This window comes from Podarcis pityusensis (assembly GCF_964106645.2).
Source record: "Podarcis pityusensis genome assembly, chromosome: 15".
NCBI lineage: Eukaryota > Metazoa > Chordata > Lepidosauria > Squamata > Lacertidae > Podarcis > Podarcis pityusensis.
In genome coordinates this window covers 867,216-887,765 of record NC_138040.1, presented here as the reverse complement: position 1 = coordinate 887,765, position 20,550 = coordinate 867,216, and the positions used below count along the sequence as shown (strand labels likewise).

The 20,550-nt window shown below is 56.7% G+C and overlaps 1 protein-coding gene across 3 annotated transcripts; it reads left to right on the top strand.

The window, feature by feature from the left end:
* The first annotated feature begins 330 nt into the window (after nucleotides 1–330).
* On the top strand, nucleotides 331–20,107 carry WDR81 (WD repeat domain 81). Of its 3 annotated transcripts, none has more exons than XM_080983961.1 (11): nucleotides 331–460; nucleotides 1,545–5,201; nucleotides 5,456–5,563; nucleotides 6,241–6,431; nucleotides 10,638–10,828; nucleotides 11,063–11,216; nucleotides 11,722–11,854; nucleotides 12,525–13,214; nucleotides 13,999–14,144; nucleotides 15,855–16,034; nucleotides 18,797–20,107. In XM_080983961.1, exons 2-11 carry the CDS (start codon nucleotides 1,571–1,573, stop codon nucleotides 19,118–19,120), a joined length of 5,748 nt encoding a protein of 1,915 aa, XP_080840087.1. In that variant the 5' UTR covers nucleotides 331–460; nucleotides 1,545–1,570; the 3' UTR covers nucleotides 19,121–20,107. The 3 variants fall into 3 exon arrangements, with proteins under 3 accessions (XP_080840087.1, XP_080840088.1, XP_080840086.1); XM_080983962.1 differs by lacking the exon at nucleotides 331–460 and adding an exon at nucleotides 508–578; XM_080983960.1 differs by lacking the exon at nucleotides 331–460 and adding an exon at nucleotides 1,003–1,135.
* The last annotated feature ends 443 nt before the right edge of the window (nucleotides 20,108–20,550 follow it).

Sequence of the window (20,550 nt, the reverse complement as noted above, 5' to 3'; positions counted from 1 at the left end):
CAAAACCTCAGAGCGGTTTACAAAAAAGATGAAGCAATAAAATCGAGAAATTTTTACAGCGTTGCTTTAAAACAGATGAAAAGTTAAAATATTAGATTAAATCCCCCAGCAACTTCCATCTGGGTGGACTTGAGTAAACATTACTCTTCTCAGCAGCTGCCCAGCGGAATAGTGATATCAATAGGCAGGAAGTTCCAAATTTACGTAAATTGGACGTAAATTTAGGTCAACTCGCTCCCCGCGCCCGCCTCTCGAGCGCGCGCCCCCGTGCCTCCTTGGCTGCGCGTGCACGCCGCTCCCCCCCCCCCTCGGGCCACGTGGAGTTTGTGTCTTTCCCCGGGAAGCGGCGCCACGTGACCCGCGCGTCAGCTGACCCAACATGGCTGGGAGCGGAGCGAGATCGGCCGCCGCCAAGGAAGGCGCCCCCTCGCGCGCCGCCTGAGCCCCGCGCCCAGGCCAGGTGAGGCTGCCCCGCCGCCCCTGCTCGGCCCCGAGCCTCGCCCAGCAGCGCTCCCCGCCAGGGAAGCGGGGCAGGCGGGCCTCTGAACATGTGCAGAGTGCCTTGCTCGCTGCCGGAGGTAGGGCGGGCGCGCCCGGCGGGGAAGGGCCGGGGAGGGTCCGCCGCTGCCGCGACCCCGGAGCTGAGGGAGGTTGGAGGAGGGGGCCGCCCCACGCCCGGAGTCCGGGCTGGGACCCTCAGCTCGTTTCCCGCGTGGTCCTGGCAGCCCGGTCGCCCGAGCATGTGCAGAGTGGATTTCCCCTTTCCGCGGGGCAGCGCCGGCGAAGCGCTCTGTCAGCTGACAGTTTGCAGCGCGCGAGGCGCGTGACGCGAGGCAGCTTCGGGCTGGGCGCTTCCTCAGTTCTTGGAAATTAATCGTCAAGGAGCTGGTGACTTTCTCCGGGGTGGGTGGGATCCCTTGGCCTCGTGGGAAGGGGGGAGCGAGGTGGGCCTCTGGTTTGATCCTGTCTCTGAGCTCTGCTTGGGCTCAGCTGCCCCTTGTTTGCACGCAGAAGCTCCCAGGCTCAGTCCCTGGCAGCAAATCCAGGAAGGGCAGGGAATGGCCCTGGCCTGAAATCCTGCAGAGCTGCTGCCAGTCAGAGCAGGCAGTCCTGAGCTAGATGGACTCATTTATGTGTAGATCTCTTATGAGACTGGGCAGCCGCTGTTTGGTGAATGGACCGACATGGTCGGAGCTGGTATCTGGCGGCTCTCTTCCATAGAACCACAGAACTTTTAGAGTTCGGAGGGACCCAAGGGGTCATCCAGCCCAACCCTTTGTTCAAATGGGGCTTGGGTTCAACAGGCGGCCCACAGGCATTCCAACTTTGCCACAGGCCTCTGGCTGTGAGCCGGGATAGCTCAGAGGGCAGAGCCTGAGACTCCCAATCTCAGTCAGGGTTGTGGGTTTGAGCATTGCAGGGGGTTGGACTAGATGCCCCTTGTGGTCCCTCCCAATTCTCTGATTCTAGCCATCCACCCCTTCCACAGACGTTCTATGTTCTGCCCCAGTGATCTGTGGCTCTTTGTGTCTCCCCCTCCCCAGGGAATGCTGCTGTGCTGCCCCCCAGGATGGACACCCTCCTTAGGCAGGTGGAGAAGGACTTGGGCATTGACCGCAGCCAGCTGGCAGCTGCCACGGGGAGCTCCCATGTCATCGCTCTGGTGCCCACCAAGTGGCTGGCCGGCCTGAAGGAGCGGGGGGTGCTGCCCAGCCTGTGCCCGCACCCCGAAGGGCTCAGCGATGTGGAGGTGCGCACCTGCCTCCAGCACTCGGTGCAGAAGCTGCCGTCCGGCTGGACCAGAGTGGAGATCCACGGCCTGAGGAAGGACCGGCTGCGCTACGGGCTGGCTGTGGTGCCTGGCGACCCGAAGGAGCCCCCGGAGACGCTCCATGGCTTCATGCGCCATGTGGCTTCTCAGAACTACCGGAACCTGTGGAGCCAGGCTCACCGCCTTTACGTCCGCCCGTACTGCCACGCGACCACCCCGCCCACGGCCCCTGCCCTGGAGGTGCTCTGTGGGGCCCTCCAGAGGCTCTACGGCTGCCCCATCGTCCCCGTGGGCAGGGGCGCCCCCTCCTGCACCTCCCCGGCCAAAGAGGGTGGTTGCTCGCCCGGCAGGTGTCCTCCTCTGTGCTGCCCCAGCATCCTCCCGGCGGAGGCGCTGCTGGAGTCCCCGGAGATGTTGTACGTGGTCTTCCCCTACGTCCAGTTCTGCCTCCACGACATCGTGACCTTCAGCCCGGCCAAGCTGACCAACAGCCATGCCAAGCTCCTCTTCATCCTCTTCCAGGTCCTGCAGGCCATGGAGGCCTGCCACCGGGCAGGGCTGGCGTGCGGGGCCTTCTCCCTGCACGACGTGGCCGTGGACGAGAAGCTGTGCGCCCGGCTCAGGGTCCAGCTCCGGGACTACGAGCGGGACGAGGAGGAGGAGGTGGCGGCAGAAGCGGAGGCGGGTACTGCAGGGAGGGTCCCGCTGGCGGACGGAGGCGGCATCCCTGCAGCGCCTGGGAAGGGCCTTGGGCAGCTGGTGCTGGACTGGGTGCACGGGCGCCTCAGCAACTTTGACTACCTCCTGCACCTGAACCGCTTGGCCGGCCGCCGGGCGGGTGACCCCAACTACCACCCGGTCCTGCCCTGGGTGGTGGACTTCAGCACCCGCAACGGCCGCTTCCGGGACCTTCGGAAGTCGAAGTTCCGCCTCAACAAGGGCGACAAGCAGCTGGACTTCACCTACGAGATGACCAAGCAGGCCTTTGTGGCCGGGGGCGGCCTGGGCGGGGAGCAGCCCCACGTGCCCCACCACATCTCCGACGTCCTCTCTGACATCACCTACTACGTCTACACCGCCCGGCGGACGCCCCGGGCCGTGCTGTGCTCCCATGTGCGCTCCCAGTGGGAGCCCAACGAGTACCCGGCCAGCATGGAGCGCATGCAGGGCTGGACGCCGGACGAGTGCATCCCCGAGTTCTACTCGGACCCCGCCATCTTCCGCTCCATCCACCCAGACATGCCGGACCTGGAGGTGCCGGCCTGGTGCGCCTGCCGCGAGGAGTTTGTGGCGGCCCACCGGGCGCTGCTGGAGAGCTGGGAGGTCTCCCAGGACCTCCACCACTGGATCGACCTCACCTTCGGCTACAAGCTGCTGGGCAAGGAGGCCGTCAAGGAGAAGAACGTCTGCCTGCACCTGGTGGACGGCCACACGCACCTGGCCAGCTACGGGGTGGTGCCTCTCTTTGACCAGCCCCACCCCCGGCGCCTGGCGGGGGGCTGCGCCCTCCTTTCCCCCGAAGCCCCGCCCATCACCAGGCCCCTCATCCCACCTGTGCAGGAGACGAGAGTCCTGGAAGGGGGCGCCCCCAAGGGCCAGGCCACCAATGGGGCCGGCGGGCCGGTCGTGGAAGCGGCGCCATGCGAAGGCGTGTGGGCTGGAGGTCGGTTCACGGCGGCGGAGGAGGAAGTGGAGCAGGGGGCGGAGGCGCTGGAGGCCCTCCCTGCGGGGGCAGGCCGGGCCACGGAGCTGCCCGGTCCCCCCGCCCCGCCCCCGGGGATCCCCGCAGAGGGCAAGCACCTCGGCCGCAGCAGGACCAAGGCGGGGGCTCCTCCTGCGGAAGGGCTAGAGGCCAAGATCGTCGTTCCCGAGGGCTGCAACTTCCTGCAGGCCTTGGAGGAGTTGGAGAAGCTGGACGCCTTCCTCCTGAAGGGGCTGCACGCCCAGGTGGGCCGGCCGGAGCAGCGCCAGCCTCGCTTGCCCCCGGGGCCCTCGGACGTCTTCCAGAGAGACATGCAGGCCCTGGGGGTTGTGGTGGCCGAGATCGTCTTTGCCCCGAAGCTGCGGGCGCTGGAGCCCGGGGCGGCCCTGGCAGAGCGCTTCCAGGCGGCTCGGAGGCTGTGCCGCCAGCACCCCAAGGACATCCCAGCTCCTCTGCAGCACCTGCTGGATACGCTGCTGCGGCTGAGGGTGGCGGATGGGCAGCTCGCCAGGGCGGGGTGGGGGCCGCTCCTGTTTGACTACCCCCCTGTCTGGCAGGGCCTCCCTCCGCCCTGCCCCTGGCAGCTGCGGAGCTCCTTCAGCGCGGTCCTGCCCTTCCCCGCCTACTTCCCGGCTCTGCACCGCTTCATCTCCACCTACCTGTCTCGCCAGGCGGAGGCCGAGGGCCGGGAGCTGGTGTTCCAGCTGTGGCGGCAGCTGGAGGCCGTCCTGAGCAGCATCACCCCCGAGGGCCTGGAGATCCTGCTGCCCTTCGTCCTGGCGCTGCTGTCCGGGGAGCGCACTGCTGTCCACGCCGCCTGGTACCTCTTTGAGCCCATCGCCAGGGCCCTGGGCCCCCGCAACGCCCACAAGTACCTGCTGAAGCTGCTGGTGGGGGCCTACGAAAACCCCCGCTGCCTCCATGGGCGATTCTACCTGTACACCGACTGCTTCGTGGCGCAGCTGATGGCGCGGCTGGGCCTGCAGCTCTTCCTCTCCGCCCTCCTGCCCCACATCCTGCAGGTGCTGGTGGGGTCCGAGGGGGCCGCCCCGGAGGAGAACAAGGCCCTGCTGGGGGTGACGGAGGAGGAGGAGGACGACGAGAGCGGAGGGGGCAGTCCCGGGCCCTGCTCCTTTGGGGAGGAGGCCAAGGCGGAGGCGGAGAGGGGCTCGGCCCTGCAGCTGCTGGGCTACATGTCCGGGGTCAGCCTGCACGACCAGGCTGACCTGCCTGAGACTGAGGACTTCCAGAACGGGCTCTACGTGGCCGAGGCTCTGCGGGGCACGGAGGAGGAGGAGGAAGAGGCTGCGGCAGCCGAGGAATCCCTCAGCCTGGGCCGCCTGAGCGACAAGAGCAGCGCCAGCGAGGTCTCCCTGGGGGAGGACCGGTCGGCTGCCGACGGGGAATCCCAGAAGGACAAAGGGAGCCTCAAGTCCCTTGACAGCAGCCAGGACCTGAAGCACAGCGAGGAGGAAGAGGAGGAAGAGCAGGAGGAGGAGCAGCCGCAGGAGGAGGAAGAGGAGGTCCAGCAGGATGGGGAGGAAGAGCGCGATGACGCCACCACCGTGGTCGCGGAGGAGCTGACGCTCTCCTTGGGACTCAGCGCCTCGGTGGAAGCCAGCCTGGCAGAGGACGATGATGGCGAGGAGGAGGAGGTGGAGGAGGAGGACCGGGTCGGACGGGGCTTGTTGGACCAGGAGGGGGACAAGGAGAGGAGCATTCTGCTGGGTGAGCCAAGGCTCCTTCCGGGGGTGGGCGGGGAGGGGGGCCTAGTCATTCATTCATTGATTTAAAAAATTGTACACCGCTGTATCATAGTGGATTAGAGTAATATAAGTTATAAGCAAAAGAAGAATTCAAAACAAACACCTGCAGGGACTGGGGAGGTGCTGGGAGGCCAGGCTGCGCCCGCAAAGGGAGCTCCCTTGGGTGTGGGCAGGGTGCCGCCTAACCGCCCGCTCCCGCCCTCTCTTGTCTCCCAGACACAGCCTGCAAGATGGTGAGGTGGCTCTCACCCAAGCTGGGCCCCACCACCACCTCCCGCTACGTAGCCAGGAACCTCCTCCGACTCCTGACGTCTTGCTACATCGGTAATTCTCGCCTGTGGGGTTACGGGGCGGGGGGGTGGGAAAGGAGGAGGCTGCTTTTCATGGGTCTGGGGGAGGCCTTCTGTTGGAACCACCTTTGCCAGCCTGGTGCCCAAGTGGGGCGGGTGGGCAGTTGGGGTCTAGAGTGAGTTTAGCCTGCAGAAGAGGAGATAGGAGAGCCATCTTCCACTGTCTCGAGGGCTGTCACATGGAAGAAGGCGCAAGGTTGCTTTCTCCCCTGGAGGGCAGGACCTGAACAAACAGACTCATATTGCAAGAAAGGAGAGTCCAACTAAAAACTTTCTGAGGGTAAGAGCTGTTCAAAGTGGAACAGATTCCCTCTGAAAGTGGTGGACTTGTCTTCACTGGGCTCCAGTTTTCTATCAGCTGCAGCAGCTGGCATGGGCAACCTGGTCAGGGACAGGGACAGGTGTTAGAGCCCAGCAGCCCCACAGGCATACCCTAGACGGTAGGACTTGAACCAGGGGCATTGAGGGTCTGAGATGCCCCGGGGTTTGTGTGTGTGGACTCTCCTTCACCAGGGGCGTGTAAGCAGTGGCTGAACGGCCGCCTTTCAGGGCTGCTGTCGCAATCGGATTTCCTGCCTTGGGAGCGGGTTGGGCTGGATGACCTTTGAGGGTGCCCCCCCCATTCCCTCTCTGCTCTTTCTCCTTCTGCAGGTCCTGGCAGGCAGCAGTTTGTGGCCGGGGCTGAAGACAGCAGCCCTCTGAGCTCCGGGAACATCTACCAGAAGCGGCTGCTGGTGGGGGATGTGGTGTCTGAGCCGGTGCTGACCTGCCTCATCCACCTAGCACACCTGTATGGGGAGCCCGTCCTCACCTACCTGTACCTGCCCTATATCAGCTACCTGGTCAGTGTCTCTATCTGAGGGTGACTTTCAGGGCTCCAGGCATGTCTGTGGGGCCCCTCCACTTTCCCTCTCTCTTCATCTTCCTTGGAGCAAAGTTCCAATGGCCATCTGCCAGGGATTCTTTACCTGAGATTCCTGCATCGCAGGGGGTTGGACTAGATGACCTTTGGGGGTCCCTTCCAGCTCCAGGATGCTCTGATTCCATCTTGCCTTCTCCTACACCATTGCCATATGCTGGTTCAGACCCCGGGCCCACCTGGCACGGTCTTGTCCAGGCTGACTGGCAGCAATGGCTCTCCAGGGTTTCGGGCAGGGAGTGTCCCTGGGGCTGCCACTGGGGATTGAAGCTGGGACCTTCTGCATGCCAAGCAGGTGTTCTGCGCTACTGGGCCCTTACCCGGGGCTCTCTCTCATATCCTTCCACTCCAGCACCATTCTTGGGCAGCCTGAGCAGCTTGCTGCAGGGAACACAGGATTCAGTTCAAGATTTCAGCAGCCAGAGAAGCTTAGCTTTAAAAACAAAGCAGCCCAAGCAGACTCGCCTTCCCAAGTTTCTAGCCCTCATGGCTTTAGGGAGAAGCTGAAATGTGCCTGAGCAGTGCCTGGAGAACTCCCAGAGGGCGGGGGGAATGAGCAGAGGAGGGGCCAGCGGGACGGAAGATTGGGCAAATATATGCCAACTAAAATCCTAGATGTTGCCCCCCCCCCTTCCAAGGAGGGAGTTTGCCTTGCTTTGTGTCCTGGGGGGGCGGTGGCAGCTAAGGGAGGAATTTCTTTTATTATTATTATCATTTCAAAACCCAAAAAAATTTACAAACATCAAATTCAAAATCCATATTCATTTTCTAACATAAGCCTATTACAGAGATTACCTAAATTAAAATATATCGAATTGCTCTATGCTTCCCTTTGCTATATGTAAATACAAAGCAATTAACAAATTATATTATAAGTTATATTATAGGTTCCCATATACCTTCCACTCCCCTTCACCCATGTGTGATCTCAATATTTTACTTCATCCATCTTATTGTGTTGTGTTATTTAATTGATTCTATTATTATTTTCTTGCTTACTCCTGCACGTTTTACACGTTCTCTATTAATATTTCATTTTTTTTTTAAAAAAAATCTATTAAAGTTTCAAAGGAAAAAAGAATCACATTAATAAAAAAAAATTTAACAATAACAAGGAAAAATACAAAGTAGAAAAAAAAGAAAAAACAGTTAAAAACAATTCCATCTTTTCCTTACTTCTTTTACGTTTACTTGTTTCCCGGACCTCCTCATACCTCCCTCTTTTGTATTCCAATTCAATTTGTTAATCCAACAATTCCTTTCCCTCCTTTTTAATCCTAATCCTTAATCTTGATATATTGTAACATTAGATTTTTACATATTAAAAACCAATTTTTCCATATTCTTTTGTACCTATATAGCTAGAAGCCACTTAACTTCAATCCAACATCATTCTAACATTCATTAATTTTGCAATATTTCTGTAAATAGTCTTTAAATTTCTTCCAATCTTCTTCCACCGACTCTTCTCCCTGGTCACGGATTCTGCCAGTCATTTCTGCCAATTCCATATAGTCCATTAATTTCATCTGCCATTCCTCCAGTGTGGGTAAATCTTGTGTCTTCCAATACTTTGCAATGAGTATTCTTGCTGCTGTTGTAGCATACATAAAGAAAGTTCTGTCCTTTTTTAACACCGATTGGCCGACTATGCCCAGGAGAAAGGCCTCTGGTTTTTTCAAGAAGGTATATTTAAATACCTTTTTTAGTTCATTATATATCATCTCCCAGAAAGCCTTAATCTTTGGGCACGTCCACCAAAGGTGAAAAAATGTACCTTCAGTTTCTTTACATTTCCAACATTTATTATCAGGCACATGATAGATTTTTGCGAGCTTGACTGGGGTTATGTACCACCTGTATATCATTTTCATAATATTTTCTCTTAAGGCATTACATGCCGTAAATTTCATACCTGTGGTCCACAACTGTTCCCAGTCAGCAAACATAATATTATGTCCAACATCTTGTGCTCATTTAATCATAGCAGATTTCACCGTTTCATCCTGAGTATTCCATTTCAACAGCAAGTTATACATCTTTGACAAAATTTTTGTTTTGGGTTCTAACAATTCTGTTTCTAATTTTGATTTTTCCACCTGGAAGCCGATTTTCTTGTCCAAATTGTATGCCTCCATTATCTGATAATAATGGAGCCAGTCTCGCACTTTGTTTTTTAGTTTTTCAAAACTCTGCAGTTTCAATCTATCTCCATCTTGTTCCAAAATTTCCCAATATTTCGGCCATTTGACCTCCATATTGAGCTTTTTCAAAGCTTTCGCTTCCATCGGTGACAGCCACCTTGGAGTTTTATTTTCCAATAAATACTTATATCTTATCCAAACATTAAACAATGCTTTCCTGACAATATGGTTTTTAAATGCTTTATGTGCTTTGACCTTATCGTACCACAGATATGCATGCCATCCAAATACATTATTAAAACCTTCCAAATCCAAAATGTCAGTGTTTTCAAGAAGCAGCCATTCTTTCAACCAGCAAAAAGCTGCTGATTCATAATAAAGTTTGAGGTCTGGCAGGGCAAATCCACCTCTTTCCTTTGCATCTGTTAGTATTTTAAATTTTATTCTGGGCTTCTTGCCCTGCCAGACAAATCTAGAAATATCTCTCTGCCACCTCTTGAAACAGTCCATTTTGTCCACGATTTGCAATGTTTGAAACAAAAACAACATTCTAGGCAATACATTCATTTTAACCGCAGCAATACGGCCCAGCAGTGAAAGCTTCAAATTTGACCAAATTTCTAAATCTTTTTTCACTTCAGCCCAACATTTTTCATAATTATCTTTAAATAAGTTCCCATTTTTTGCTGTCAAATTGATCCCCAAGTATTTAACTTTCTTAACCACTGTTAAACCTGTCTCATTCTGAAACCTCTCTCTTTCTATTGGTGTTAAATTTTTCTCTAAAACCTTAGTTTTTACCTTATTCAATTTAAATCCTGCGACTTGACCAAATTCTTGAATCAATTCTAAAACCCTTTTGGTACTAGATTCTGGCTCCTGTAACGTCAGTACTAAGTCATCTGCAAATGCTCTCAATTTGTACTGTTTAGCTCCGACTATTAATATTTCAATTCCGGAACCATATTTTTTCAGGGAGGAGTTTCGTTTCCTCCCCGGCAGCTGCTCTGAAAGGAGAAGCTGACTCACGCTCAGCCTCAGGGGCTCTGAATGCCTCCTGCACACTCACTTGTTCTCTCTCTCTCTGTGTGCGGAGGTCACACACTGTATTGGGGGACACTTCCCCATTTTAAATCTTTCCCAACATGGAGGGTTGTATTCAGGAAAGTCAGGGGAGGGAGCAGCCCCTTCGCTTGGTGGGAGGAGGAGGAGGAGGAGGCGGCCTCTGGGAAGAGCTGCGCTGAGCCTCACAGCCGTGATGTCCACTTGGCCAGGCTGCCAAGGCAGGCAGGGCCTGCCCAAGTCAGTTTAGCACCGAGGGTGAGCCACAAAACGGCACCCCCTTCCACTAGGGGCAAAGGGGTGGGTGAAGAGCTACATTAGGAACAAGAGGGGAACCAACCGGACGGTTGAAGTGGGAATCCAAGGGCACTGAATCATGCCAGGAGACCCCTGGGGGCGACTACTCGGGAGGTGGCAGATCCAGCCTCCAAGCAGCGCACCACAGCCATTGCGGCCACAGAGGCAGCAGCAGCGGCAGGTGATGCATTCCTTGGAGACTGGATCTGCTGCCGCTGTGGATCCTGCCATCTGAGGCAGTCACCTCAGCTTGCTCATGAGTGGGCCGGCACCCCTGAAGGCAGGGGTGCAAATGAGGCCATGGTCTGTTTCATGGAGGAGAAGGCTATCCATGGTTGCTTGAGTACCAGGTGCTGGAAAGCACAGGAGGCGGGAGGGCTCTTGTGCACGGATTCTGCTTGCAGGCTTCCCCCGGGGGTTGTACTAGATGACCCTGGAGTCCTTTCCAATTCTACCACTCTATGATTTTTCTCAAGTGCCGTAGGAAAGGCAGTGGTGACTCTCAAGGATTTTAAGGTGGGGGGTTGTCCCCAGCCCTACCTCCTGGGGATTGACCTGAGGACCTTCTGCATGCCAAGCAGGTATTCTGCCGCTGACCCACGTGGGACCTCTTTTCCCTGTTCCAGGTGGCTCCTGGGGGCGGAGCAGGCGTCGTCCGTCTGAACAGCCGCAAGGAGGCCGGGCTCCTGGCCGCCATGACGCTCACCCGCAAGATCGTTGTCTACCTCTCGGACACCACCCTCATGGATATCCTGCCCAAAATCAGCCAGGAGGTCCTTTTGCCTGTCCTGGGCTTCCTCACCTCGGCCACCATCAGGTGACGTATTGCCATTAGGGCAGTTTGCTCGGGGTGAGAGGCTGGGGCGAGAGCCCCCCTCTGGCATGGAGCAGGAGGGACCAGTCCCAGGCATCCCTCTCTGGCCACGAGGGCTTCCGCTCTGGAGGCGCTGGCTGGGGGAACCCAGATCCCTTGTGGGGGAGACTGGGTGGGGTGTGCTGGGGTGTCTCTCTTGGGCACCCTTCTTGGCTGACGCCCCACCCTCCCCTCCAGCTTCCCCAGCGGGGCCCAGGCCCGCGTCGGCTTGTGCCTCAAGACCATCGGCCTCGTGGCGCTGGTTTGCTTGCGGATCGGGTCGGAGATGGTACAGCAGCACCTCAGCCAGACTCTCCGGACGTTCTTCGAGACGTTTTCGCTGCTGGAGCAGGTGAGTCGGGAAGGGAGGGCAGAAGGTCGGGGAGCTTTTTCGGCCTCTGCTGATGGGGGGGGGGGAGAGAGAAGGACCCCTGGCTCTGGCAAGACTTGAACTCGTGGCACGTGGAAGTGGGGTGGAAGGGGTTCTTTCTCATAAGAGGCATCAGGTCAACCCAGGAGACATTTCTCAGGCCACAAACGTCCAGATCTTTCCTCTGCAGAGCCAAAATGGTCTTATTCGCTGTACTCTAGGGAGCTTGGTGGCAGAGGCTGGGGAGAAACAAACACTGGGTTCCAGTTTCTACAATGCTTTCATGGGGTCCCTTCCAACTCTACAGTTCTATGAAAAGTGCAGGCAGGGGGGAAATGGCCTCTTCCAAAATGCAGTGCTGTTCTCAGGGCAGCTGTTGGCGCTGGGTGGGAATCCTCTCCCAGAGGTGGGTGCCAGCAAGGCGGAGGTTTGTCTGACTGGTTCCCTCCTCCTCCTCCTCCTCCTCCTCCCCCCCCCCCCCGCGCAGGGTGTGACACAGGAGCCACCTGCCCTGCCGACGAGGCTGCTGCCCCCGGACCCGTCTGCTGTGTTGGAGCTGCAGAAGGTTTTCAGCCTAGAGATGGCTTACATCACCTTTGTCCCCTTCTCCTGCCTGCTAGGTATGGCGTGTGGCTTGTCTCTTCTCCTCTGCTCTCTCCCGATCCGTGTCTCTCTTTTGTGCTCTTGCAGACACATGCATGCGCACAGACTCTGCACCTTCTCAAATGGCTCTGGGTGCGAGTCTCGGGCAGCAGACACAACAGCGAGTCTTGAGGCACCTTGAAGATCGGCCCAGCCTGTGCCCACCTGGTGCCCTCCAGCTGTATTGGGCTGCAGGGACTGGGGTGGCCAAGTTGCCCAAAACATTGGGAGGGTGGCAGGCTGGCAAAGCAGAAAGGTATAAGTGTGTGTCTTTTCCCATCTCCTTGTGATGACCTGAAGGCCCCTAAGGAACATCCATTCTTCTTTTTGGACCCTGGACATCTTGAGGCAGTGAGTTCCACAGGTTAATTTGCAGCAGTTTGAATAAACTTTTTTATTCTAGAACTGCATAGGAGAGGGAGAAAAACGTCTCCCTGCTTCCTGTCTCCAACCTGTGCACAATTTTTATAAATCCCTCCGACTGTTTCTCTCCCTCCTTTTTTAAAACTTGACAAGCCCCAGACTCTGTTGCCTTCGCGGCTCCTTGACCCCATTGCGCTTGGTGAGGAGAGGCCTTGGAGCTCCCTGGCCTTGCGCGGGGCCTGGATCCATAGCCAGAGCTCTCCCCCCTTCCTCCCTTCTCTGCAGGCGACGTCATCCACACCCTCGTCCCCAACCACGCGCTGGTCGGCCGGCTGGCCGGACTCTACCTGGAGAGCATCAACCCCCGAGGCCTGGCTTCCCAGAGCCAGGATGCGGCCGCGCCAGGCCCAGGTTCCTTGGAGCAAAGCACCCTGGGCGCGGACCCCTCCTCCGGCCCCTGCGAGGACACCCACTCTGGGACCTTTGGGAGTGTACTGGTGGGCAACCGGATCCAGGTCCCCACGGAGGCCCAGCAAGAGGCCTCGGGGAGCCCCGGCAGCTTCTGCCCCACGGCGGGGAGCCGGGAGGAGGGGGAGGCGCTGAAGCAGGAGCTGCACCGCAGCACCCACCACCTCTGCGGCAACTGGCTGGCCTACTGGCAGTACGAGATCGGGGTGAGCCAGCACGACGCCCGCTTCCACTTCCACCAGATCAAGCTGCAGAGCTTTGTGGGCCACGCGGGGGCCATCAAGTGCCTGGCCCCCCTGGGCGGGGAGGACTTCTTCCTCAGCGGCAGCAAGGACAAGACGGTGCGCCTCTGGCCCCTCTACAACCGGGGGGACGGCACCCGCGAGGAGGAGCCCCGCCTGACCTACGGGCAGCACAAGAAGTCGGTCTTCTACGTCGGCGCCCTGGAGGCCCCCCAGCACGTGGTCAGCTGCGACGGCACCGTCCACATCTGGGACCCCTTCACTGGTGAGGCGGGGAGGGGGGGCTTGGCAGGAGTGTGGCCCCCTGTGGCGGGGTGGTGTGATAATAAAAATAATAATAATAAATTTTATTTATACCCCACCCTCCCCAGCCAGAGCCAGGCTCAGGGTGGCTAACACCAGTAAAATTACAGTAAATACATAATGGGGGGGGGGAGAGAACAAAACAAAACCCCCCCAATTTAAAATGCAGCCCCGTTTTAAAAGTAGCCGATAGATCAAAACCATAAGGGGAGGGAAACATAAGGGTCAGACTGGGTCCAAACCAAAGGCCAGGCGGAATAGCTCTGTCTTGCAGGCCCTGCGGAAAGATGTCCAGTCCCGCAGGGCCCTGGTCTCTTGGGACAGAGCGTTCCACCACGTTGGAGCCAGTACAGTGGTGCCTCTGGTTATGAACTTAATTCGTTCTGGAGGTCCGTTCTGAACCTGAAACTGTTCTTAACCTGAGGTACCTTAGCTAATGGGGCCTCCCGCTGCCGCCACCTGATTTCTGTTCTCATCCTGAAGCAAAGTACTTAACCTGAGGTACTATTTCTGGGTTAGTGGAGTCTGTAACCTGAAGCGTCTGTAACCTGAGGTACCACTGTACTGAAATGGCCCTGGCCCTAGTTGAGGGAAAGCGGGGCTTGGAGCCTCTTCGGAATACCTCATCTGGTGACGCACTTGTGCCAGGAGGAAAACACGCCCGAGGTGGGTTTGGGGCAGCCCAACCGGCTCTGGAGCCAGCTGCCCCTTTCGCCCCCTCTGAACCGGCTGTCTCTCTCTTGCAGGCAAAGTCGTCCGCACGTTTGAGGCACCTGACTGCAAAGTGCCCATCACGGCGGTGAGCGCCATGCCACCTCCCTACAGCAGCATCAGCATGGCCAGCGCCGACTCGGTCCTGCGCTTCATAGACCACCGGAAGCCGGGACTCCAGGTACTCTGAGGGTTTGTTGCGCCCGGGGCTGCTTTAGTTGGCAGAGGTGGGGGACATTTCCCACTCCCCATTGGGCGTGACTGTGAAGAGGAGGCCGTAGCCTTGGGACAGAGCACCCGCCCTGGTCCAGCTTCCCACTGGAAAAGGGTCTGAGAGCAGGCAATGGTTTTCTCTTCCACAGACACCAGGGAGCCAATACAGGCAACTCCCAATTTATGCAGCGGTTACGTTCCAAGGAATCGCATGTTAATGTGAAATTGCATATGTTTGAAGCACCATTGGAAAAGCCTGCCAGCACCCTGTTCCACCCCTTTTGATATTAATGAATTTTATTATTACGGTCACAGACCAGTTCCGGGTCACTTACAATATCAGGAAAATCATAAAACACAACAGGAATACATTGAATTGGGTAAAACAGACACAATTCAGATATAGCGGCAGTTAAAAAAAATAATTAAATCTTGATCCCTAAAATATAACCTAAAATTATCATTTAAAACCTTAATCATTTTTGTAGTACAGCTTTTTCCCTAAGTTTTATGGCAGTCCCCCTTTTGATGATGTTTTCGGGTCGTTCCGAGCTTGGCGTGTTGCATGGATACATGTAAATGCTGTGTCATTGCCTGTACTGCCAGGACTGAGCTGGAGAGAGAAAGGCAGAAGACAGCTTAGAATAACAGCCTTGTCGAGTCCTCCAGTCCAACTCCCTGTAATGTCAGAATCATAACAGGAGCATCTCTGGCAGATGGCCAGCCAACTTGACGGGACATTCGGAAGAACGTCTTGGTGGTCAGAGCTGCTCAAAAACCTCCCGCGAAGGAGGGGGTACTACCTTCCAAGGGAGTCTGTCCCGCTGCCAAACAGCTCTTAGGAAGTTCTTTCTAATGTTCTGTCAGAATCTTTCTTGCCATTTGGTATCTGTTGGTTCGGCTCCTGCCCTCCAGAACAGCAGAAAGCAAGCTTGCGCCACCTTCCATGTGGCAGCCCTTCAGAGATTGGAAAATGGCTCTCATGTCACCTCTGAGTCTCTTTTCCGGGATGCCTCAGCCGCTTCCCTATGGGATCTTTCACTTGGAGACAAAACATCTGCTTTGCATGTAGGTCTCTGGTTCACTCCCAGCCTGCAGGAAAAGTGTCAGGTGATGGGAAAGACCCTCCCTTGCCTGAGGCCCTGGAGAGATGCTTCTAGTCAGAGCAAGCAGCACTGGACCAGATGGACAGAGAGTCTGGCCTGCAGCCAGGCAGCGCCCTGTGACGGTGGGCCTGGGGGCTGGAGGGGGCCTCACATTTATCTGGGAGTCATGAATTCTGACCCCAAGCGACAACTTTGGGAGTTGGGAGGCCCCCAGCTTGCAGGCAGGAGGTCCCCAATCCAGCCCCACACCAGTCCCCTCACTTACAAAGGGGGCCACGTGGCAGGTGCTGGGAGGGTCTCCCTTTCCCTGGAGGGCCAAAGGGAGAGAGCGCCTGACGTGGTTTTGAAGCAACTTCCCCTGGTCCTCTGAGGCAGAGCGGTGGCCTTGCAGGCAGAAGGTCTCAGGTCCAATCCCTGATGGCAGCATTGGAGAAATGCGGGGGGGGGGGGGAACCCTGGAGAGCTGCTGCTGCCAGTCAGAGCAGGTGACACCGAGGGAGAGTTGCCGCAGGTTCTGACTGGGAGAGGCTGCTTCTGACGCCCCTCTGCCTCCCCTCCTTCTGTGCCCCCAGCATGAATTCCGCCTGGCCTGTGGGGCCAACGCTGGCCTCGTCCGCTGCCTGGCCGTCAGCCCCAGTGGCCGGAGCGTGGTAGCAGGCTTCTCCTCCGGCTTCATGGCCCTGCTGGACACCCGGACAGGCCTCATCCTGAAGGTGTGGCCAGCGCACGAGGGAGACATCTTGCAGATCAAGGTAAGGGGCTGGGCTGGAGGGGTTCATTTGCATGCATCCCCCCCCGCCTCGTTCGTCTCGAAGGCAAATTCGTTTACGATTGACCTTTCAAATGCTGGCTAAAACTAGGGACCATCCTGTCGTAAGAACCCAAGAAGAGCCTTCTGGTTCAGGCCCATCTAAGCAACCTCCTGTGGTCAACCAAGTTTTTGAAATAAAAGCCAGGAATTAGGAGGTGTGGGAGGGCATCCCAGGCCCATGGGCACCACCCTGGGGGCCCCAGATTGCCTCTCCTGGTCTGACCTAGATGCCTTTTCACTCTCGCTCAGAGACCGGCTGCCCCCCTTTCCCCACTGCTGCCCAGCAGACAGCTGAAGATTCCCTTCTGTGGGTCCAAGGTATCGCCTGGTGCTCTTGGGCGCTGGGCTGAGGGACTCAGGTTAAGGGAGCGCAAGTAGCCAGGCTGAGGCCTGCTCTCTGTACAGGGAAATGCTTTGCATGGGGGGGGCGGTCCTCAGGCCCCATGCCCCAAGGCCCTTGCAGCTTTAGATCCAACACAGGGGCATCACTCGCCATAGCCTTGTCTGCTTACGTGTCTCCAGTGCATTCCCAGATTGCACACTGGAGAAACCGGGGGATCTGGTATTGCAATGTTGTACACAGACAAACAAAAACCCCTGCCTCTAGCCTTCATGATTCCAGAGCAGAGGGCGGTCGCATGTGAGCAATACCTTGTGGAAGGCGTCCAGTTGTGGAGCGGTTTGTACTGCGTGGGTGTGGAAGTGGGGTTAGGGCCTTGGGGGTTTAGCCGGTTGTCCCCTCTGTTGATCCTTCTCTGGGGGCCATTTCTGAGCTGGTGGGAGGAGGACAAAGGTCTTGTGTGCCAGAAGAGGGGAAGCCGTGTGTGTGTGTGTGTGTGTGTGTTGCCGGTCCCTGCTTTCCCTCCTTAGCACTGGCCTGCTGCCCCCATCTGGATGGCTAACCCTTCTCCCTATTTGCCTGCTCCCTGGGCTGCCCTCCGTGTCCTTCACCCGGAGCCAAACAACCCAGCTGCTTGTGTTCCTCCGCTGACGGGAGGCCCTCGGCCACAAAGCCCCACTGACAGCTCCCAGGCACTGCTGCTGTCAGGACTGGGCTGCCAGTGCCGAAAGAGGCTGGCTGGGACCCATGCGCACACCCTCCTTCCTTGGCTAGGTGGGGCATCTGCGTCCTGTGTGGCAGCAGGGCCCTGTGTGGGGCTACCTTTGAAGGGGACCCAGAAATTACAACTAACCCAGAATGCGGCAGGTAGACTGGTGACTGGGACCACATAACACTTGTCTTGAAAGACCTACATTGGCTCCCAGCATATTTCCAAGCAGAATTTAAAGTGTTGGTGCTGACCTTTAAAGCCCTAAACGGCCTCGGTCCAGTATACCTGAAGGAGCGTCTCCACCCACATTGTTCTGCCCGGACACTGAGGTCTAGCACCGAGGCCATTCTGGCTGTTCCCTCCCTGCGAGAAGCCAAGTTACAGGGAACCAGGCAGTGGGTCTTCTCGGTGGTGGCACCCGCCCTGTGGAACGCCCTCCCACCAGATGTCAAAGAGAAAAATAACTACCAAACTTTTAGAAGACATCTGAAGGCAGTCCTGTTTAGGGAAGCTTTTAATGTTTAATAGGTTATTGTATTCTAGTGTTTTGTTGGAAGCCGGCCAGAGTGGCTGGGGAAACCCAGCCAGATGGGCTGGGTATAAATAATAAATTATTATCATTATCATTATTATTATTATTATTATTTATTAGGCAGGCTGCCTTGGGTGGCAGACGCTGAAGGCGGTATCCCACAGGCGCCCTGCTGCCTCTGCTGCCAGCGGCACTGGATTCTGGCAGAATGTTGCCAAAATCTCCCCTGATCTTGCCAGAGACTGCTGCTGCTGCAGGCAAGGGAGGCTTAGGCGGCCGCATGTTCTAGCTTTGCCTCAGGTGGCAAAATGGGATGTGCAACCCCTGTGAGGCAGCCCCCTGGTCCTTCGCAACCGATTCTGCATTGGGAGCGGTGGCCTTTGGGAAGGCCCTCCCCACCAGCTCTGCGGAGGCAGTGAGATGCCAGCGGCCGGTTCAGGTTTTGCCACACTTGCTGGAGAGCACGCTGAGAACGGTGGAGAAGCTGGCACCACTGGAATCCTCCATGGGTGGGGGGTGGGTGAGTCCCCCAGTTAGTGCTGGGGCTGAATACTAGCCAGGGTTCCTGCCTGGGGCACAGGAAGTGAAATTATTTATGTCATAAAATTCATTCACCGCTTGATTGTTAAAAAAGAAAGAAAAGCAAATCATGAAAAATCTGCAAGTTCTTTAAAACATACAGAAACCTAAAATACTAAAACGGATTAAAATTACCACAACTTTCTGGGCCATCTTGTCTGAACGTGAATGTTTCGTGCTGGAAAGAGTAGAGTGCAGGTGTCTGCCTCATATCCATAGGCAGGGAGTTACAAAGGTTAGGTCCCACCACACTCCAAGGTTGAGTTCTGAGCAAATGTGGGACGGGTGTTATATGTGGCCAGTTGTGGCAATGGAAGAAGTCGAGTGGGCATATGGAGGGTAAGGTGATCTTGCTGGGTAAGGAAGAGTGCCTTGAGGCATGTGCAAAGTGCCTTTCCCCTGCCACTTTGTAAAGCAGGATTCAGTGGTGGGGTGCATCTCCCCTTCGCATCAAAGGACCGCTGCCCTCCACGTTCTGGGTGGGGTTCCTGGGTGTGGGCCGAGATGCCCCTGAGCTGACGGGTGACGTTTCCCCCACAGGCCACGGAGGGCAATGTGCTGATCAGCTCCTCCTCCGACCACTCCTTAGCCATCTGGAAGGAGCTGGAGCCGAAGCCCCTGCACACCTACAAGCCGGCCTCCTCGGAGCCCATCCACACCTTCGACCTCTATGGCAACGAGGTGGTGGCCGGGACTGTGGCCAACAGGATCAGCGTCTACGCCCTGCAGGAGGCGCTGCCCCCCAGCGTCACCAAGCTCAGCTCCGAGAACTTCCGGGGCACCCTCACCAGCCTGGCGGTCCTGCCCACCAAGTGCCAGCTCCTGCTGGGCTCCGACAACGGCACCGTCCGGCTCCTGGCGTAGCCCCGGCTCCCGTGACACGCGCCTCTCCTCCCTTCTGGGGATGGGGGCAGAGCCCCTTTGTGGGGGGACTGGGGGTGGGTGAGAGAGGGGGCAGGGGGCTTCGAGGAGACCTCCGTTCCCGCTTTGACTCTCTGCAAGCAGGCTGCTGGGCAGCCAGAGGCCCCAATCCTCTCATCACCGTATGTGCCTGACTCTCTTTGGGAAGTGGGGTGGGCATTCCCTGAGGAACCCATGGAAGGTGGCAGCTTTGGTGCCCTCATCCACCGCCCCTCTCCAACGCAGCATTCCTGTTCTTGAACTTTTTCAATTGAGGGAGAGCACTTCCTCTGCTGTGTTGTGTGCGTGTGTTGCACAAGACTTCTTCTGTCCTCCTGGCTCCCCCCATCCATCCCATATGCGTCTCCTCTCCCCACCGTGCAAGAGCTGGCCTCCGTGCAAAGAGAGAAGGCTTTGCACCTGCACGCATCACCTGGGCACTGAGGGCTCCTCCAGTTGGACTATGGAGAGTGCCTTCTCTCCACCCACCCTGTGGAGAATGGTCCTCATGTGGTGCTTGGAGAACTGGAACCCTCAGAACCTCCTCCTCTGGGAGGGGGGCGGCCTCTTTCCTGGCTGACCAGCCCTTGCAGATGCCCTTGGCACCTGGTTCTCCCATCTCCCTGTCTTTGCTCAAGCCCAGTGAGGATGCAAACACACACACACACAGATTGAGTGGTCCAACTGCCCTGGCACCTTGAGCACTTGGGTGCCACGTTCTGTCTCGCTCTGCCTGTCCTCCTGGAATGATATTTTCCCCCTGGGGTGGGAGTGGCAGGGAGGCAGCTTGTGGGAAAAACCCCCACCCAGGCAAGGGTCAGCACACCTGTGCAAGTGCTTGCCCCCTTTTCCTGGGGGGGAGGGGAGCAGACCCTCCCTTTGCTGATTAACTGATTGCAATAGATTATATATATATATATACATATTCTAATAAACACCCTGGAGCTCGCAGTTGCCTCCTCTCTCTGTTTGTGTGGCATGAATTTGGTGTCCTGCTGCTGCTTCCTTCTCTCCCCCCCCCCCCCAGACCTCCTCCTCCTCCGTAAGGGACAACAGGGTGCCACAAAAGGGCCAAGATGTTCCAAAACTTTCTGTGGTGACTCAAAAGTTAATCTGTGCCAGATAGTGAGACAGCCTGGCTGTTTATTTATTTAGTAAGTGTGTGTCCGGTCCCAGGCAAGAAACAAACACACCAGATAGTCAAGGTGATGAGTGCCCTCTAGGCAAGGCAAAGCTGCCATTCCTGACTTCAAGGGGTTGGACTAGATGACCCTTGGGGTCGCTCCCAGCCCCACGTTGATTTCAAAGGAGGCCTCAAAAGGCCAAGCAGCTTCCAGCCAAGCAGGGAGGAATTATTGGGGTAGCATTCAGCTAAGTTTTGCAGGGAGTAGACC

Coding starts and splice junctions, on each gene's coding strand:
- WDR81 (XM_080983960.1), top strand. Junction 6,432..10,637: donor TGCCCTATATCAGCTACCTG/GTCAGTGTCTCT, acceptor TCCCTGTTCCAG/GTGGCTCCTGGGGGCGGAGC. Junction 16,035..18,796: donor GAGACATCTTGCAGATCAAG/GTAAGGGGCTGG, acceptor TTTCCCCCACAG/GCCACGGAGGGCAATGTGCT.